The sequence below is a fragment of the Anser brachyrhynchus genome (genome assembly GCF_964034855.1).
Source record: "Anser brachyrhynchus genome assembly, chromosome: 9".
Classification (NCBI taxonomy): Eukaryota; Metazoa; Chordata; class Aves; order Anseriformes; family Anatidae; genus Anser; species Anser brachyrhynchus.
The window spans coordinates 1,699,042-1,717,975 of NC_137703.1; the positions used below are offsets into that span (position 1 = coordinate 1,699,042).

General features: G+C 47.1%; 1 protein-coding gene across 1 annotated transcript; it reads right to left on the minus strand.

Annotated features, from left to right (window-relative positions):
- Positions 1-4,729: 4,729 nt before the first annotated feature.
- Positions 4,730-18,426, minus strand: CCNL1 (cyclin L1). Its single transcript, XM_080604793.1, has 11 exons — positions 17,033-18,426; positions 16,757-16,831; positions 16,525-16,634; positions 10,267-10,387; positions 9,794-9,858; positions 8,350-8,449; positions 8,113-8,217; positions 7,684-7,825; positions 6,375-6,486; positions 6,120-6,218; positions 4,730-5,527 (listed from the first exon to the last, which is right to left on the minus strand). The coding sequence occupies exons 1-11, from the start codon at positions 17,336-17,338 to the stop codon at positions 5,179-5,181; spliced, it is 1,584 nt and encodes a 527-aa protein (XP_080460919.1). The 5' UTR covers positions 17,339-18,426; the 3' UTR covers positions 4,730-5,178.
- Positions 18,427-18,934: the final 508 nt, after the last annotated feature.

The following is an 18,934-nucleotide window of genomic DNA, read 5'->3' on the forward strand; positions in this document are numbered from 1 at the left end:
GCACGGGGCGCCACCACACGTGTCCGTCTGTCCAGGCCTGCAGGAGGACCGTCAGTCCGTCCTTCCCCAGAGCCTGCAAGCTGTAAGCACGGATTTGGGAGTGGGGAGAGTGACGGGGACCACAGAGGGAGAGCCGTGAACACAGCCACGCGGTGTGCCGAGGATGGCTCGGGGACAGGCTCCTCCTTGGGGCTGAGCTCACAAACATTTCCGGGCAGGAGCAGGGACGGGGGAAGGATTTCCTGCAGAGGGGAGCGTTACCGCTGTCCCTGGGAGCACTGCAGAAGGCACACTGCTGTGACTGGTGTCACGCACCTGCTCAGAGCAATTCCTGTACGGCCGACAGCTCAGCAGAGGCGCGGTGCTGCTCTTCCGCTGCCCGTGCCCAAGCGGGGAGGTCAGGCCAGGAGAAACCCTACAAAGAGAGAGCTCAACTTGTGGTGGGCCACGTCCCCCTGTCCGTCTGTCCTCCCTGCCCACAAACGCTCGCCCTGCTCATTTTCCAGACAGCAGTTTTTGACTAGAGATGTCCCAAATCCACCACACTCCACAGTTTTCTGGGAGAGGCTAAAATCCCAAGGGTTACTTATTGGGACAATTTCGATCAAGAATATACTTGAATCTGTCATGGTTTTGTTTTCCTCCTAAGCCATCCAAATCTTTGGATTCCAGCTTCTGTGACAGAGCTGGAAGTGAAGGACAGTCACAATATTATGGATTTATTGACTCGAAATGTTTGCCCCCCTTTGTGGAAAAATTATTCAACGCATTTTAGCATGATCCCCCGCTAACTTTCTGAGGAAAAGCAATTCTGAGGGCGGGACAGACCCCAGCAAACCGCAGCTCTGAAGAGATCAGCCAGTCGGACTGTGTCCCATCAGTTAGTTCTTGTGGGTCTCCGGAAAGGTCTCAGGGCTCCAAAGTTCAGACTCAGCACCTTATTTCTCTCTCAGCAGTGCCGGCAGCACCAGCCCATACAGAAATGCTCTGCATTCTCCAGGAAAACGTCCCCTCTTCAGCACACCGTGGGCGCTGCGCTTGGCCCTGGGTGCTGGCAGGTGCCACCCCAGCCCCAGCTCCTACCTGCCCAGCTCCTCCTGCCCCCCCGCCGTGTTTAACCACAGCCCTGCCGTGTGCTCCCGTTGCTGTTTCGGGCAGACCGCGCGGCTTTAGGCTCTCGCAGCAGTTTTTTGTTGGACCAGCTCCTTGCCAGAAGCGTCCCAGGCGGGGGGCTGCGGCTCGGGGCGCCGTGCCGCGTCGCTCCTCTTCCTGCTTCGCCCTGGCTGCCATCTGCCGCTCGGCAAGGACGGCGCCCGCTCTGTCAGGGGAAAGCAAATACCGGCCTGCTGGCCATCTGCTTCCACCCGAGCAGACCCAGCAACCTTCCTCCAGGACTGCAGCAGCCGCGGCCTGCGCACCGGGGGCAGCGACTACTAAAAATACTGGGAAGACAGAGGAAGAGCACAAAATATCTTCCGTTATTTCTCATCTGTATGCTTGGTCACCGATTTCTTTGGGGTCCTGGTGCTTTCATCCGTCCTGGTGGGAGAACGAGCACAGTGAATCAAGCGTAAAGGGATGGGGAAGAGGGGGAGTTGTGCTGTGCTGCAGTACAGCTCGAGCCGGGAAAGCCATTTCGTTTCCATCTCCACCTGGGGTTTCGGTTAGAAATATCGCTGCAGTGGAGCATTCAGGAGTCTATTTTTACCATAAAAGCATTTCCACTCCGAAGGGTGAATGTTTAAACGCGGTCTTACTGTGCTTACTGTGCGCGTTACATAATGCTCTGCAGCATGAAGGACGTACGCCAGTTACAGCCGAAGACCAACAGACCGCCAGGGCTGCTTATTTACTCTGGGAACAGAGGATTTTGCGTCTTAAACTCCTGCTGGTGCTGTAAGGGCGGCGTAAGCAGCGCGTGCTTCATTCTCTGCTTTCCTGCACGATGAACCATTACACCATTACACACTGGTAACAGTCAAGAAACACATTTGAATAGAAAAGGGTCAGGAACTCTGCAGCTGGGTCTCCCTAACGCCTTGGGATCCCTTGAAACAAACAAACAAACAAACAAACAAACAAACAAAAACCCAAAAGCAAAGCACAGAGCTACAAGCTATTTCAGAAGCAAATGACCCACGCGGGGCACTCAAAACCCCAGCTCACTCCCAAAATGCTTCAATCTCGTTTCCACTGCCTGATGTGGCTGCGTGGGCCCATCCCGAAGGCCGGGCCCAGCGGAGCGAGGCCGCACACGTGCCACTTGGGACAGAAGCTGCAGCGAAGTCACGGCTGCCGTGGGTGTTCTCACACCCAGATGTCAGCGGTGGGCCACCAAAACCATGACATCGCTCAGAAAGAAGTTTCAGCTGATTAAGTGTTCCCATTAGTGACTCAAGCACACACAAGAGACTTGGAATTTTAAGACAGAATTTAAAAATAACAAGCATTAAAGAAAAATGCTTTTCAACTACCGAGATGTATGAGCATAGCCTGAAGGCTTACAGGTCCAGCGGTACCCCAGCTGTTAATTTCTGTGATTTGAACCTCAGCGAACACCTAACGACGCTCCAAAATCCTGGGAGACACACGAGATCTGGTTGCAAAAATAATGCAGGACCATCCTTACACGAGGCTTTGACTTCTTTTTAAGTTGATTGTTACTGCCGCGGACCTAGCAGGTAAGTGCAATACAACAGAGCAAGGCCCTGGTCAAAGTCCCCGGCTGGCGCTTCGCTGCCTGCCCCAGCAGGTGACATCGCCTCCCAGCACGGCCCGCGTCACGCCACGAGCAAGCTGGCGGTTTTTGCTTTGCCACAGCTTTTGCCCCCCACCCCTTTAACCGACGGCACGGTTTGTTCTGGGGGGGCAGCTTTCTCCCCTCTAAACGAGCTGAAGAGGCTGAGGAATCCACAGCTTGGGCAAGGCGAAGCCCAGCCAGACCCCAGGGGCTCCCCGGTGGCACCCCTGGGCACTCGTCTCCCCAGCACCTCTCCTCTCCACAGCACCGACCCCGGTTCAGGTGGGCTTTGAGACAGATGTGCCCCTTCTGTTTCAGTAACCAAACACATTTATTTCATGGCCTGTTTTTTTCAAAGGTGTTACGTGGTTACGGCCACCACCAACAAAGCTGACTGAACACATTTTTTTCCCCCCAGGAAAGATTAGGCAAACACCGAACTTCTGCTAGCTGACTGCAAGCTCCCTGTGTAAGCAATCTGCAGCAGATGGTGTCTAGACGTTTCACGTCGCCAGATGTTCCAGCTCTGTACGGGAGACAACTTCTGCTCTTCAGCTCTGGAGCGCCGGGCACTAGGAGTACAGAAGGGTAATTAGCGCTCACACACACACAGGCTGAGCCCACTCCAAGTTTCTCTCCAATACACGAACCCCGACACTCAGAGCTGGAGCTGTTTGTGCTACTGTAGAACTGTTATCACTGCCCCGAACTATCTAAATACCTGTATCTATGGAAAAACGTTAATTTCCATAGCAACACAACTTTCTGAAAGCAACAAACAACGTGAAATATAGGCCAAGTTTTTGCAGATTAAAAAAAAAAACAAAACACAACAACAAAACAGAGGTAACCAAGAAACAGAGAAACACATTTATCTTTTCCAACTTTTCAAAAAAAAAAAATCCCTTTCTGAATTTCTAGAGAACAGATACAAATAGGGTCTGGCAGGATGCTGGGCAGCTGCTTACAGGAACACACCACTTCGAGAAGCTTTTGCTCAATCACTTTTCCCCCTTTTGCTTTTTAGGGCTGCAGACTTTTGGCCCAGTGACTGGCGCTGGCTCCTGACACCGCACAGCGCCGGACCCTATCGGTTACCAGCTCACTCGGCCTTGGGCTTTGCCCTCTCCTGTGCTGCCTGAGTGCCACGTCACCCACAGCCACTGAGCTGCGAGAAGCTTTTCAGGAGAGTCAAGATGTTTTTATGCTGTGTTGTTTCCATACCCAAAGATCTGCAGGTTACTGTCCAAAGCTTGTGATGACGGCAGACACCTCGTACCTTTAAGCTTAACATTTTATTGTCTAAGCAGCAACTGATAGAACCAAAACCCTCCTCACCCTTTCTCCCCTTTTCTATCTGCAACTACAGCCACAGAGCAGTGTCAGGTGCCAACCACCTTGGCTTGCAGTGGCACTGGACACAGCCGCAGCAGCTGGGTAACAGTAAGGCATCAGGGAAGAACATTGGGGAAGTGCAGGGGACAGGGACACAAAAACCTTGGTAACTTCTCCTGCATTGCACATGCAGCCCTAACAGGCCGGCCCTGGGGAAGCAAGGAGCAGACGACAACATCTTAGCTCCTGCCAGCAGCAGCTGAAGGAAGGGCGCAGGGGAGAACGCCCCGCTCCCGAGGGACAGCTGAACAGAAAGCTGGGGCTCAAGTGTCCTACCCATGGCTTGTGAAACGCGGCTCCTTCACGGCTTCCCCTCCCTGCCAGCCCACCAAGCCTCACAGAGCTGGGTCCCTGCTCACGTGTTCCTATTGCGTGCATCAGAAGTGCATCCAGCTTCCTGGCTGCCTGTGCTAAGAGGTACACACATTTCTAGAGCTTTCCATGGTTCCCTCTAAATTGCTCCAAGTGTTTTGTTTGTTCCAGAAGCACGTCGATATTTTTTTTTTTTTTAAGTGGCCCACTGATATCCAACAGACAAAGTGCAAAGTTTAAGAAAATTGCTTTTAGTAGTCTCAATACATTTGACATCCAGCAGGCAGTAAAAAAAAAGCCTTATATTTTATTTCTTGTAAAAATCTTTTAACACATGCAGACTAAAACCAGTGTAAGAAAGTATCCACCATCGTTTAAACAAATAACTATACTTAAATATAAGTGTCTGCAATTGACTTGTATAAAAATAAGGTACATTTTGCTTTTGTACAGAAATCCACTCTCCAGTTCTCATAGCGATAAACAATACATAACTCTAATACATACAATTTCACCTGATCATTGTTTTCCATCAATTTGATACTGCTAAGGTATTATGTGCAAAAGTTGGTAACAGTTCCTTTCCCAAAAGAAAACGTTCTACGTGTTTTAGAAAAATCAGATATTGGGCTTAAATTAAACAAATCCTAATCGATTCCTTTGTTCTCAAGTAAGAGTCCATTTATTGGGTTATATACAGGCTTAGCTAGGACCCAGCGCAGGCTCAGGCCTCAGCGCCTGTGCCTGCTGTGTCCTGACCGACTGCTGCTGTGGTGCTTGCCTTTGTGAGATCTCTCAAAGGAGCGGGATCTTTCGCGCCTGTCTCTGTGGTGGCCCCGCTCATGCCTGTGTTTCTTGGCGACGTCAGAATGATCCCTGGACTTGCTCTGCGAACGTGAACGGGATTTTTTCCTTTTGTGACCGTGTCTGTTCGCGCTCTTCAACTCTTCCCTGCTATGCTTGGCTTTCAGATGCGGTGAGCCGTGGTTGTGATGCCTGCGAGGGCTGCCGCTGTGGCTGCGGGACCTGCTTCTCGATCTTGAGCTGTACGTCCCAGACAGACTCCGCCTGTTATTGTAGCTTACAGAAAAATGTTAACAAGTTAAAACATTTCATTCACATAGCGGGGATGGAGAAGTGAGAAATACGCTTGTTTTTTTCTGTTTAGAAACTTCCAAGCTACTGGAAGAAGTCAGGAGTATTTCTCCAGAATAGACAGCTGATGAACGATAGTGGCATTCCCACAATACACCAATACACCTTTGAGTTGTGCTCCTTTAAAAAAACAACACAAGAGCTCCAAACCAGAACACAGCATCTTTTGCAATTCTTCTGCCTCGTCATGGAGCTTCCCCTCAACATCAGATTCAATGAAAAGAGTCAGTAACCAATCTGCAATTATTTGACTAATCAGCAACACTTAAGGGGAACACTTTGTTAATACCCACATTGGCGGTTTCCACCCTAGATACCAGCCAGAAGATTCTTTAACAAAGTAGATATTGCCAGCAGCTATCACTGCCTCATCTACTCCCTGCACAGCTCTCCTTATCCCATAAAATGTAACAAAGAACTAATTATGGACAAAGAGACATTTCCTCAAAAAAAACCCCAAAACCCACAAACCACCGTCCCCCTAAACCTCACACCAACCAACCAGCACACTACTTACTGCCGCCTGGGAGTATGAGATCGAGACCGGGACTTTGTTCTTGACCTGGACCGACTAGCACTTCTGCTGCTTCTGCTTCTCTTGCTTTCCTTCCTCATGCTTTGGATGGGGGCAGAGAGAAGAGAGAAATAGGGTTACGCTTCTGAGATACTCATTACTTCCGTTAAGTAACTCAAAAGTAGTTCACTGTACTTCAGTTAAAGAGACCCTTTTTACAGAAGACTCCTCAAAACCAGGAAAAAAATTTTCACCTACCCGTTGTAAGGGCTCTTCGAAGCTTGCTGCCTTTCTTCTGGCTCTTTTTTAATGGTTTTGGTGTTCAGAGGTACTGGACTCTTCTCTTCAGTTTTTACTTCTCTTGGGGAAGCTACGAATTTAAATTCAAGATTAGGTATTTTACCCAGACTTTGTCATGACCACATTGTACCTTTCATGTACCCTCACCAGTACTTTGCAAGAAATGGAAATAAAACTCAAGAGCTCCCACTTCATTCCCCCTTGAGAACAGAACTGTAAGATGCCCGTGGGTACACACATGGCAGTCTGAAGCCAACTGACCGAACGGGGTGAGAGACACCCCTCGTGAGGGACACCGCTGACCTTCAAGCCAAGCAACAGGCTCACCTGGGACCTGGTTCACCAGGGCTCAAATGGTACAAAATAAAGCCCGCCTTTATGGCCCACGAATACCCATCCTCACTTGTTATCACGACAGTTAATTTTCAATAGCATAGAAACAATTAAGGCTGAAGAGCAAAATTACTGATTTTCACATCAGTGGTACAAATACAAGAATAAAAAAAACTGTAGTTGATAATCCAAACTGAGATACTCCCAGGACAAGGTCAAAAGCTCCTCCAGGTTGAGAGGCTGTCCCCTACTCAGCCAAGCACATTATGAAGCCAATCTAACTTCATGGACAGAAAACTGCTACAGTCCAAAATTTTATCTTCCTTTTCATGGAAGGACCACTACGTAAGAAACACACTTAGATCTGGCCTGCTGACAGGAAAGACAGGCATGCTGTATGAGACTTAAACCACAGCTTCCAACAGGACTCATCAGTTTAACACAAAAGTAGAGAAAGCCAAAACCCCGTCAGCAGCTTTTTCCAAGTTGGTCTGCTCATAACTGATATTCAGCAACCCCACCATAGGTCTTGCTTTCATTCAGACTCTACGCTAGGCCCCCACTTCCCAGAAATGAGAAAGCCCTTTCATTGTTCAGGAGAAATTTCCATTTGCTAACTCAAACACCTCTGGAAACTCAGATAATGAGTTCAACGCACCATTAATATATCACTGCCTCATTTGTGGAAGTACAGGGGAGTGGAATAGCAAGCCCTCTTTCTTTCTGATTTTCTATTTCAAGTTATCAATAACAGCTTTTAGAATTTGTTTTAAAAAAAAGAAAATTTCTAGTTTCTTATTTCTGTGAGATAAAGTCTAAATTTTTCAAGAGCTCACAGGGCAAACCTACATTTTTTCAAACACCCCAATATGCAGGTGTGTACTACTGGTCTCAAACAGTACTACGCAAGTTTCTGTTCAGAGAACAAGCTTACATGGTTTGGATGCGGGCGAAAAGCCCCCCAGTGTTGAGAGCGCTGGAGTTCCATCTGGATTTAAACCTTTTGCCTTCAGTTTAGCTTCCTGTAGTGCCATTTTCCTCTTTTCTACTTCTTTATCCAGAAATTCGTAATTGGGCTGTTAAAATAACGAAGTGGTAAGAGACTTACACAATTCGTAGCTCTGTCCCATTTCCCCAGGATACACGTCCTTTAACCATCTGCCCAGAAATGGGACCGACTTCTGTCGTGTGCTCTCACCCCCGCCTCGGAGAGAGGAGCAGCCACACAGCAGAGCCGTTCAGATTAGCAGATTTGTACATACATGTTCCCAAACACTCCCAGACAACTATGGGACAACTCAAGCAGCCACAAACACTGAACTGGAAAAAAAAAAAAACAAAACCAAAGATTTAATGAAGTTACCTTCTTCCTGGTATAGAGCTTAAGAGTTGTTAAGCAGATCTCCTGAATGTCCTCTTCTGTAGTGCCAAAGAGCAAGAACCAGTGAGGGCGGGTAGGCAGTGGAATCTGAAAACAAATTAAAGCCTTAATTAGAGATTACGGACTACACTTTGTTTTAGGCATTTTCACTACTGTTTTCTTGAAAACAAGTTACTAGTGATAAAAGCCATAGCAAACCAAAGAAAGATTAATGCTTACCTGCAGAGCTCTAGCAGCGAGATAAATGCAAGCACATGCTATAGTCTCTGGCTGAAAGCGAACAAACACATTTGTTCGAAGGCTGTCATTCATGTAATTCCTACAAAAAAGGAATTTAGGCACGGTTGGATCTTAGGTTTACATCCTTCTACTTAGAGGATAACAGTTCTGGAGACTCAATTGACTTTATTATTTTTTCCTCTTATAATATTAAACAGTTTCTTTAGAATTATTGTAGTTGATGTTTACATTTGTTACTTCTGTAAAATCAGTTTGCTCCATTGCCATTGTTTCTAAACACCAATGCAAGTTAATAGCTTCTCCCCAGTTACGTCAAGTTGCACCATGAAGTGTCCATAGTTAACAATCTAGCAAGTACTTTTCATCTGTCCGTTTGCTTTAAACACCAATGTTTTCACATTTCCAAGTCAGTATGTTTCAAATTCAAATGCAAGCACAAAAATACAGGATATTTTTAACCTACCATTTTCCAGAGGCTAGATGCAACCTATGGAGTTCACAGAACATCACATTTAAATCCTACGTGTACCTTGATTAACATTAACTTCATCCAGAAAGGGAAGAATCTGATCTGCTCACTGCACTCAAAATCTTCACATTAGAAAAAGGCCTACAAGTTAGTACTGGAACTACTCCACTAAGCTACTTTTCTTCCAGCACGGTGGCACCGCCAAGAAACAGATGCCAAGAGAGATGTTTAAACAGCAGAGACCTCCCGCAATTTCTAAATTTCTGAGCTATGGGGAAGAAACAAACAGCAGTCAGGAATTATTGGCTCTACGGAACAGTGCCCCACATGGATACTACGTGAACATGCTGCATGCACTGTATTTTTTTTTAAAAAAACAAAATAAAACCAAAACCTTGAGTCTAGCCAAGAGTTAAATTAGCTGAATTTATCTTGGCAGAAAATCTACCCAATGTGTCCACGGGCCCTTTAAATACACTACAGTATACAGTAGCTAGGCAATAAACACATTTAGAGACATTTTTAACAGGTACTTCTAAAAGCAAATATACAAATCCTTTTGACACCCAGACAGAACTAGAAGATGCTGCCCGATGGATATGGACCACTTCAGTGAATCTCGGATGAGAGCTTGCACTGGGTTGGCTGGAGAGAAGGGCAGCCAAACAGGCCATCCCCAGGTCATGGGCTGAGGTGCAGAGGGCAGAGCTCTATGACTTACCATCATGGACTACCCTTTAATTAAAGAGTAGAAAAAAGAACAAAGTTAAATTGAGTTCTCCATTACAGAATGGAATCAAGCCATGAAAATAGTAAGCAGAAACAAGCTCCAGAGTATTTTAAAAGTAGGTATTTATGTAATAACTTACATCTCATTGCTTTGCATATGGATCATCAGGCTTATTATTTCTGCTACTATTTTCCTGGCTAGGAAGAGAACAGAAAACAACTTACCAGGCCGTCTGTACCAGGGTTTGATTACGTTCACATTCTAAGACTTGTAAATACATAACAATGATCTGAGGGAAAAGGGGGGAAAAAAAGAGACTCAGTTCTAACATATAAGGCAACAGACAGGAAATAACTACGTAAACCAAATGGCATTCCAAAACAATGGTGGCTCCTCCTTTGCCGATTACGTACTCTAAGCCCACACCTCAGCCCACTGTGTTCAGACAATACTCTATTTTGCTCCTTTTCTGTGATTTTGAAAGACAGTCACCTTTAACACTTTCCAAGGAAGCAATTTCTACCAAAATCAATATGGCTATTAGCTCAAACACTGTTGCAAATACATTCGTGACGGCTACTATGGAATAAATAAATGAAATCAGATCATTTTTACATCTGCGTTTTTGTCCCACAGCTCACAGGGCTGCCTTCACGGTAGAATAATATTTACATCTACATTATTTTTGATAACTCACCTTATGCGGATGCTTGACATGAACACAAAATCCCAACTCCTTCAGTACCCTCCTTTCTGCTTTGATTACTTGATTTTTGGTGTTTATGTAGTTCTGATCAAGTATCAGGGGGCTTGGAGTCCTATAGTTTGCAAGAAATAAAATCAAAACTGTTTTGCATATCCAAAAATAGTGCATCTCTGTTTTCCCTTCCAACCAACTAATGGCAACAGAATCCGGTTTTCAACTCCTGCAAGCAAGTTTAAGCATTAATCTTGTGCTGTCCAAGTTTAGATAAACTAGTTTAGTTTCTGCAATTGACTGCTTCAGATTAGATGGCTAAAATAAAAACCAACTTGTCCTACTGTGTATGCAAACTACGTCGGTCCAGCTGCTGGGACGGAAGCCACCTTTACAGTGAGGATCTCAGGGAGCCTTTTTACTTCTTGATAGCGACGGGGGAAGGAGCGTGATGCAACTACCTTTGCTAGGCAGGACTTCAAAGCAAGAACAAGCTAGAAGAGCTTTCTGAACAGTTTTACTGACATTGAAGTAGCAGACTTGTGCTTTTCAAACTGTAGTTTCCTATGCACCACAAGTCAAAATTATTCAGATCTTGAGAGGAGACAGCCCTGCTACTGCAACGTACAAAAAGCCTGGTAAAGCAACGAATTTAAACTCTACGATCTGCCTGTGGTTCTGCACGCTGCATCCACTGATCAGTATTTGCATTTGTAAACCAATCACTCATTTGACAAAGAAAAACTCCTAAGTCTAGCACTAGCAAGTCAACTCCTCATTCCTCACAAATCCAGAAACTGAACTCAAGGCCTTTTTTTGAATTTCAGCTGAAATATAAACAAGCTGGAAATATAAATAAGCTGGAAATAAGCTGGTTTATGCACAAGCACCACACCCCAACTTTTCTTTCCTTAGTCTGTGCTGAGGGTTCACCTTTGATCATTCCACACGCTGTACCCAGTTCCTCAAATAAAACTCAGCCGTTGCCCTGTCTGTAATACGCCCTACAGATTCCCTTTGCTTTCCAGTGCAGAACAGTATTTTCGCAGCTAGTTACACTCTAATAAACCACAGACTGTTTCCACCATAAACCTAGTTCATTCCAAACACTGGTGACAAATTCGTTTTACATTATCTTGAACAGAAAACAGTAATGCAAAGTGGATCCCAAACACAGCACCTATTTTATCAGGCAAAATGTTTCACTGCTAAGTTGTCTTTTTGGGCCCAATGCATGTTCCACACGTTGATCACGTTTCTTTTCCCTGACAGGTCAGAGCAGAAGGAACGCTCAAAAACCCCACCCCAGGAAGAAAGGGTCAGCTGAATCACAAGGATAACTGAAGGGCTCCCCCGCTGCAGTAATTCACAATTTACTCCAGGTAAGGTTTCTGCAGTCACCTGGAAGGATGCTTATCACCACTGGTTAAAGGAAGCACGGAGCTCCCCCCAGCTCTTCCCAAAGGGGAAGAAGAACAACTTGAAATCAACTCCTGCGGCTTCATGGTGCCAGGAAGGACCCGCAGCTCAAGTATGAACCGTACTACTTCTCTCAGTGCTCTCCGTTACGCAGAAGTCACTTCTCTCATCCATTCACAGCGACTTTCATCACAGCAAGTTTCTGTGCCTTGCGATTACAGCTATTTTAAATACGATCCAGTCAAAAAACGTAGTTTTTCAGAAAGTAACTGGAGAACAGACTTTTGAAGTTTAACGTGACTACTTCTCCAGAGGAGTTGTGGTATTATTTTACTCATCAGAAAAAACTGCAAACGCAGTCTGAACATAAAGCTCTGGGGTAGCAGACTGTTTCAGAGAACCAACTTAAGTTCTTCAAAACAATGAAACCGATTCACTTCCAACTGGTTTCACCTAACGACGCTGAGTTTTAGATAGCATCTCTTCACACAATTTTATCTAGCCATCACCAGCATAACAGGGTCTGTGAGTCGCTGAGAGCCTAGGGAACTGAGGTTTAGGCATCCAGGCTCATCTTAGCTTGTTAGCACAACACTTCAGAGGCATCCACCTTACATCAAACAGCTAGAGCAGCTAGGATTTAAGATCAGAAGTGAGACAGCATGACCAGGTGGGATCACTTAAGGACCTGCAGCAGGCTCACTACCTTTCACAGGTTCCATTCCCTGACAGCTCTTTAAGAAAGTCATTACCATGAAAACAACAAGCCAGCTAGAAGTGCAACAGGAAAGACTGTAAGCCTTACTTCGCTTGATGTTTTCACAGTCCTACATGGCCAGAGAATCACTACAAACTGCTCATATACGCTCAACAGCTAAGTGACGGGAAACTCAAAATTAATAGACATTTGGAAGTGTGCTTTACTCTGTTGTCTTGAGTTACCTTGGTCACCTATGACACTCAAGTTCCAGAGATCTACCAAGGAAGCCATGAAAAAACCATCAGTTTATTTGATGGTATTCCCAGAAATACAGAGACAGTTGTGGCCTTTTATCTACTTATGCAAAGTTACAAATCTGCATAAGACTTCACTGCACCTTATTATTAGCACAAGGGAAGTTCCCCACCGAAAAAGGTTGGTCAGTTAGGCACTGTTGCCATCAACTCCCAAGTGTTGGGATGTGCAGTTATTTACAAGTTGTGAGCTTCAGATGTTTCCAAGTGGAAAACTTCTGAGCATTCCTACTCGGAAAGGCAGTAGGAGGAGCTTTGCTACTGTATTTGCTGCACTTAGCTCTCAGTCCAAGCAGGAATTGTTTTTAGGTCCAGGTAACCCGGCAGAGAAAATTACTTGATAAGCCTATATATGAAATATAAGCTTCAAGCCCTATATAGCAAGGAAGTATTACAAAAGCCTACATTGAGTCTGTTCTTAAAAACCAGCACTAGTGCTCCAGACACGACCTTATACAGAGAGCACACAGTGCCCGTTCTGGTGAGCCCATCCAGTCACAGAACTTCATCTGGATTTGGAGACAGCACAACAACCCAGAAGATAAATGGACCATAATGTGTTCGCAACAGAATTATAAATATCCTTTTTTTAATCCCTCTGACAAACAAGATCTGTGCTCTTGACACAACCACAGCTTCATTAGATGCAATATTAAAATTGCATGTCTTTGGAATGTCTAATACGTTGGAGGAAAAGTACCCTGCGTGTGGTTTTGTTTAAAGTGCAAAAAGTACTTCTGGTAAGTGCAGCGTAACATCAGCATCTCGTTTCAAAGAGCAGACAGATCTCTCTTATGCCAGTCAATATGAGAAGAAGTCAGGTTCTACGTTTGTCTCCAACACTGTAAATACAAGCACTGTACATTTATAGACCAGTTAAGAATGCTACGTTTTGTGAATTAATGCAGGCCACTTCAACATAAGTGTATAAACCTGACCGCTGCAGCAGAGGTGCATAACAGCTGAGTAAGCCTCTCAGACCAACGCTTGCAAGGTTACAGATGACAGGAGTCACATTTGGTTGAAGCCTCGTAAGGCCTTTCTGCAGCTTTCAGGCACATTTAAGATAAATAAAATCAACTTAAAACTACATTCTGCATGTTAAACATAAGTTGTACTTGGCTCAGAACAGAGATGTTTCAGCACACATTTTAAAAAAGCAGTATTTTTCATAATACGAGCTTTTCTTCATGCACACAAACATTTCACATGCAATACTACATGACATATGCTTGTGAAAGATTCCAAAGAAAACGTGCTTGTCCAAAACACTTCTTTTAAAGCTTTTTCTCATTTCTCAGTATTAGAAATACCACCTAACAGCAACTCAGTTGACTACAAGACTTACAAACAGGAAATTCCAATGCAATTCCCATTCTGCAAACACACATATAAGGGAGCACTTATAGAATCATTTATATAAAAAAAAACTTTACAAATGTAAGACTTCTGTACCTTTGTGAAGGCAAGTTTTACTATGGATTCAAGCTACAATTACACAGATCCAGAAAGTGGAACCAAGAAACCAAAATTGTTTAAGAATGCAAGCCCACTCAAACTACTCAACCTTCACGTGTGGGGTTAAGAGCTTCAGTTAACAGAAATACTAGACTAGAAGCAAAAAAAAAGTACAGCAGCCTAACTTCATTTCAGTTCTGGGTTGTGTGTGAGAAACTAGCTACGGCTTAAGTGTTAGCTTCAGATAAAAGAAGATTAAGCTAGTATTCTAAAAACCTGGACAGCAAAGAAAAAAGCTTATAACAAGATACAGGAGTTCTTCCAAATGGTTCACCAGCGGCCAACCTGTTAGTCCCCCGATTCCAGTGACCTATTCTCAGAGCACTGGCTTCTCCTTGGGGATTTTCGATACTTCACTCACTGTTGCCATGACGACAGCTTCATCTTTATGTACCACTCCACATCACCCAGGCTTTGGTAAATGTAGCTGGTCGCTGTATAGTCGGTTGCAAGGGAAAAAAGAGTTGAAGTTAATAACGTGTACAGATTATGTGATTGTAATCTTGTAAAAAGTACAGAAAAACGTTTACATCCTGCTTGTAAAAAAAAGAAAAGCAAGCCTGAATGTCAGACTTCGGCATCTTTAGATTAATTTCATGCAGATTCACTCAGAATCTCACAGCAACAATACCCATTTCTCCAGAAAATAATGGGTAGGAGTGCACGATTTCTCTCGACATGATGCGTTTTAGACACCATGTAACATGCAAAAGTGACATTCTGATTTGGAACAGGCTAGCTGGAAAGATTTAAGTTCACAGGTTAAGTTCAGTTTCTCTGATCCTTTGCATGGCACAAAGAAAAAACTAATTTGTATTCTCCTTGCAAAGAAAAGCATTGCATATGATTAATTAACCTTCAACACCTGGATCAAGGCCAAAACATTACGAATCTCTGAACCAGCTTCAATAATCCAATAACCAGACTCCTTTCTCACAACTGTGGTTAAGAAACAATACTACAGAAGTCACCTTCAGTGTAACTTCAAAAAACTCTCTCGGGGCCAACAGCTTCAAAGGAAAAGCAAAGAAAAACAACCCACAAAACTAAGTTCCTTTCATTGTACAACACTAGACCATTCTTCTTGTATCTGAAGCTAACTAGAACTTGAGCACGAGGCAGTAAAAGCCGACATTTTAGAAGCCAACACAACCAAAATAAACGTACCAAGAAACAGCTGGCTTCCCTAAGGGGTTTCTACTCTGCTTTGAAAAGTTAACGCAACTCAGTTTGAGCTCCTGTTGATAATACTGAGCAAGACGTGAAAGTGTGAATTTAAACATCTAGTTGAAAACGACCACCTCTCTAGAACTATAAATTACCCTGAGTTCTAAGCGATCGGATACTGAAAGTAAAGCGACTTCAGCACAGCTGAAGTCTCCAACCTGTCTGTAACACTGCTGCACCACGTATTTAAGAGATATCTTACGTTTAACAGTAACTCCTTCCTTTCAACCATTCCTTGCTACCTCCAACACACCGTGTTAATTTGCTTTACACATGAGAACATACATCACTTTACACACAAAAAAGCAGTATTAGGCACTAGCAGCTGAGAACAGCTCTACAACTAGAACACACAAATTATCCAGATCTGCACACAGATCAGGTAAGCTCACACTCCCACTTTACTGACTGACACGAACACACAATGCCATAAAAAAACAGAAGTCTCACTTTTTGCAATTAAAGATGCCTTCAGCTTCCAAGGCTCAATTATACATTCCTTGTTGAAGTCGAGTCATTAAAGCTGTAAACACTGTAGGCCAAACCATACTTGCTTCAGATTCTAAAACTGCTACTTCTAAAAAGTAATACTGCTATCGCTGAGAGAAGTTCAGCTTTCGTCTTTTGTAAACTGGTACTTTATTGCCACTATAACCCCATTTGGGTGGGTACACGCTACCACAAGAAAAGCATTAGGACTACTGAACACTGTTAAAAAATTAGAGAATATGCACCAACCCACTAATTGGCTCATCATACCTAGCACTACCTTTCAAGACCTACGAGACAACAAAAAAAATCAATTAATAGCATACCTAAAACTACAACCACGGACCTAAAACTACAACTGATACTCAAAAAACTTGTAGCTAAATAAATAATAAAAGAGGCTCTACCAAACAGTCAAAAGTAACGTTAGAAGAAGTCAGCACTGAGCTGTACTGCCTACATAGCAGCCAATGCGCGCTCCTTTCTCAATTTTAGGTCGTTGAACTTAGCCTGGAAAAATACTGTGGATTGAGAACTGCAGCGCACATTAGTGACAAAAGATGCTGGTGCCGAGACGGAAACTACTCTTACCTTTTTGCTCTTAGCTGGCGCAAGTGATGGAACACGTTGATCACATCCCTTATACGCCGAGGCGCCTCTTCGATTTTGGACGCAAGATTGATGCAGGCCATCGCAACAATCTGAAAGGAAGCCCATTTCCACCGGGTTATTTGAACGGCGATAAAAAATTAACGCTAGGTAATTAAAGAGAAGCGTGGCCTGAAGGCCTTCAGGGAGCGGCACAGCGCCGCGCCGCGCTCACCTCGAAGCTGTGCTTGACGAAGGACTTGGAGTAGAAGAAGCGATGAAACAGCACCTGCCCCGTCGCCATGGCCACCTGCGGAGACGGAGCGGCGGTCGGTCAGTGAGGGAGGCCGTCAGTCAGTCAGTCAGTCACTGAGGGAGGCCCTCAGCCCGCCCGGCCGCCATTTTGTGCCGGGCACCCGCCGCCCCCCCCGCCCCGCCCCGCCGCGCCACAATGGCGGCCGCCCCCCCCCTCCCTCCTCACGGCCCGGCCCGGCTCAGCCCCCTCCCCGACCTGCGGCAGGCGGAGGAGGATGCCGGCCGCCTGGATGAGCTCGCAGCCCAGGATGCGCAGGTCGGTCTCGCACTGCAGGTCCAGGCCGTCCTGCATGGACGGCGTAGGCGACAGGCGCTCCTCGGGGATCAGCGAGTGGTCGATGGTCAGCGACACCTCCGAGTACAGCCGGTCGCCGATCAGGATACCCGGGGCGGCGGCGGCGGCGGCGGAGGAGCAGGAGGGGGCCGGCGGGGCGGCGGCTGTGGCGACGGCGGCGGCAGGGGCGGCGGCGGGGGGGGCCGGGAGCGCGGCGGCGGAGGCCATGATGGCGGCGCGCGTCCGCACCCGCGGCCGGCCACGCAGAGACTAGCGCGGCCCGGCGCCGTGACGCAGCACCCCGCGGCGTCCGCGCGGGGCACGCCGGGAAAAAAAAGTCCCCCCGCGCGCCGCTGCCCCGCCCCGCCCGGCCCTGACAGACTTTGGGGGGGGGGGGGGGGGTGGCGTGAAGGGGCCCCTTCAAGCTTGTCCGTTCTCCGTAAGGAACTCCTTTACGCTCCAGATAATTTGGAGAAATCGCCCTAAAAAGTGAAATTCCTGCGTCCGCACCAAAGGGCGAGTCAAGGCGGCCGCCTCTCCGCACGCCTTACACCGCAGCGGGCGGGTTGTGACTGGAAGCGGCTCGCCCTGAGCTGCCCCAGCTGACGGTGCTTGGTGTTCCTGAGGGATGCGGGCAGGAGAACAACCCCCACGTCGGGTAACAGAGCACAACTGCTGTGGTGCGGCGCTGACGTGAGCTGGGCCACGCGACTCCTGGCTGAGAGCGCAGTCCTGCAGTGTTACCTTCCACAGGCAGGAGTGTGCCGTAGTGACCGGGCTGCCGTGGCTATGCCCAGGATTTGGGAACCCACACACATACCCCAGAGCTGGGTACCCACACACATACCCAGAATTTGGGTACACACGCACGTACCCCAGAGTTCGGTATCCACACACGTACCCCAGAGTTGGGTACCCACACACGTACCCAGGATTTGGGCACCCACACACATACCCCAGATTTGGGAAGCCGCCCAGCCCTCGCTGCCCCCCATGCCCGGTACATACACCCCGGTATCCCATGTCCCCACAGATCCCGGTGAGGATCCCTGCAGATTATCAGCCGTGCTGAACACATCGCCAAGCCAGTACTGGAGGCTTCTGCGTCCCGTGGGTGCTCGCTGTGCACCTAGCCCATCGCACACAGACCTTGGTGCCAGCGGGCCGCCATCTGCACCCACTTTTCCTTACTAAAAACGTTATTTCTGCCAGCTGCACCAGTGTGGTAGCTCTTGACTACAGACACGCTGTGTATGATGCATTTATTTCTAGTAACAGGTTATTGAAGAGCTGGGAACGACCCCCTTTTTAGCAAGCTGTTATTACCGTAGTAGTTTACTACTGCAATTGTGTGCTGCTTGAGAAACAGTTCTGGCAAGCCCCAAGGGGGGCGGTGGGCAGCCGGGGTGCGCCCCCACACACCCCATCGGTACAGCAGGGGTTCTACAGAGCCCAGCCCCGTTTCGGCAGAAGAGCTCCCAGAGCTCGGCACAGAGGCGGCGCAGCCGGGCCCCGACTCCTCCTGGGGGCCGAGCCGCCGCTCCCTCACAGCGCTGCCGGCACCGAGCCCCCTCAGCGCCCCGCAGCAGCCCCTTCCCCGGCCGGCCCGCCGCGGGGGCGGCGGAAGCGTACTTTCCGCTATCGCGTCACTTCTCGGAACGGCCGCACCTCGCCCCGCCCGCCTGCCCGTCCGTATCCCTCCGCGGCCGCGCACCCGGCCGGGACTACCCGCCCGCAGGGAGACGCGAACTGCCAGGAAAGCCCCGCCCCCCGGCGGGCAGCTTCGGAACCTGATTGGCTCCCGCGGTGTGATTGGCAGCGCCC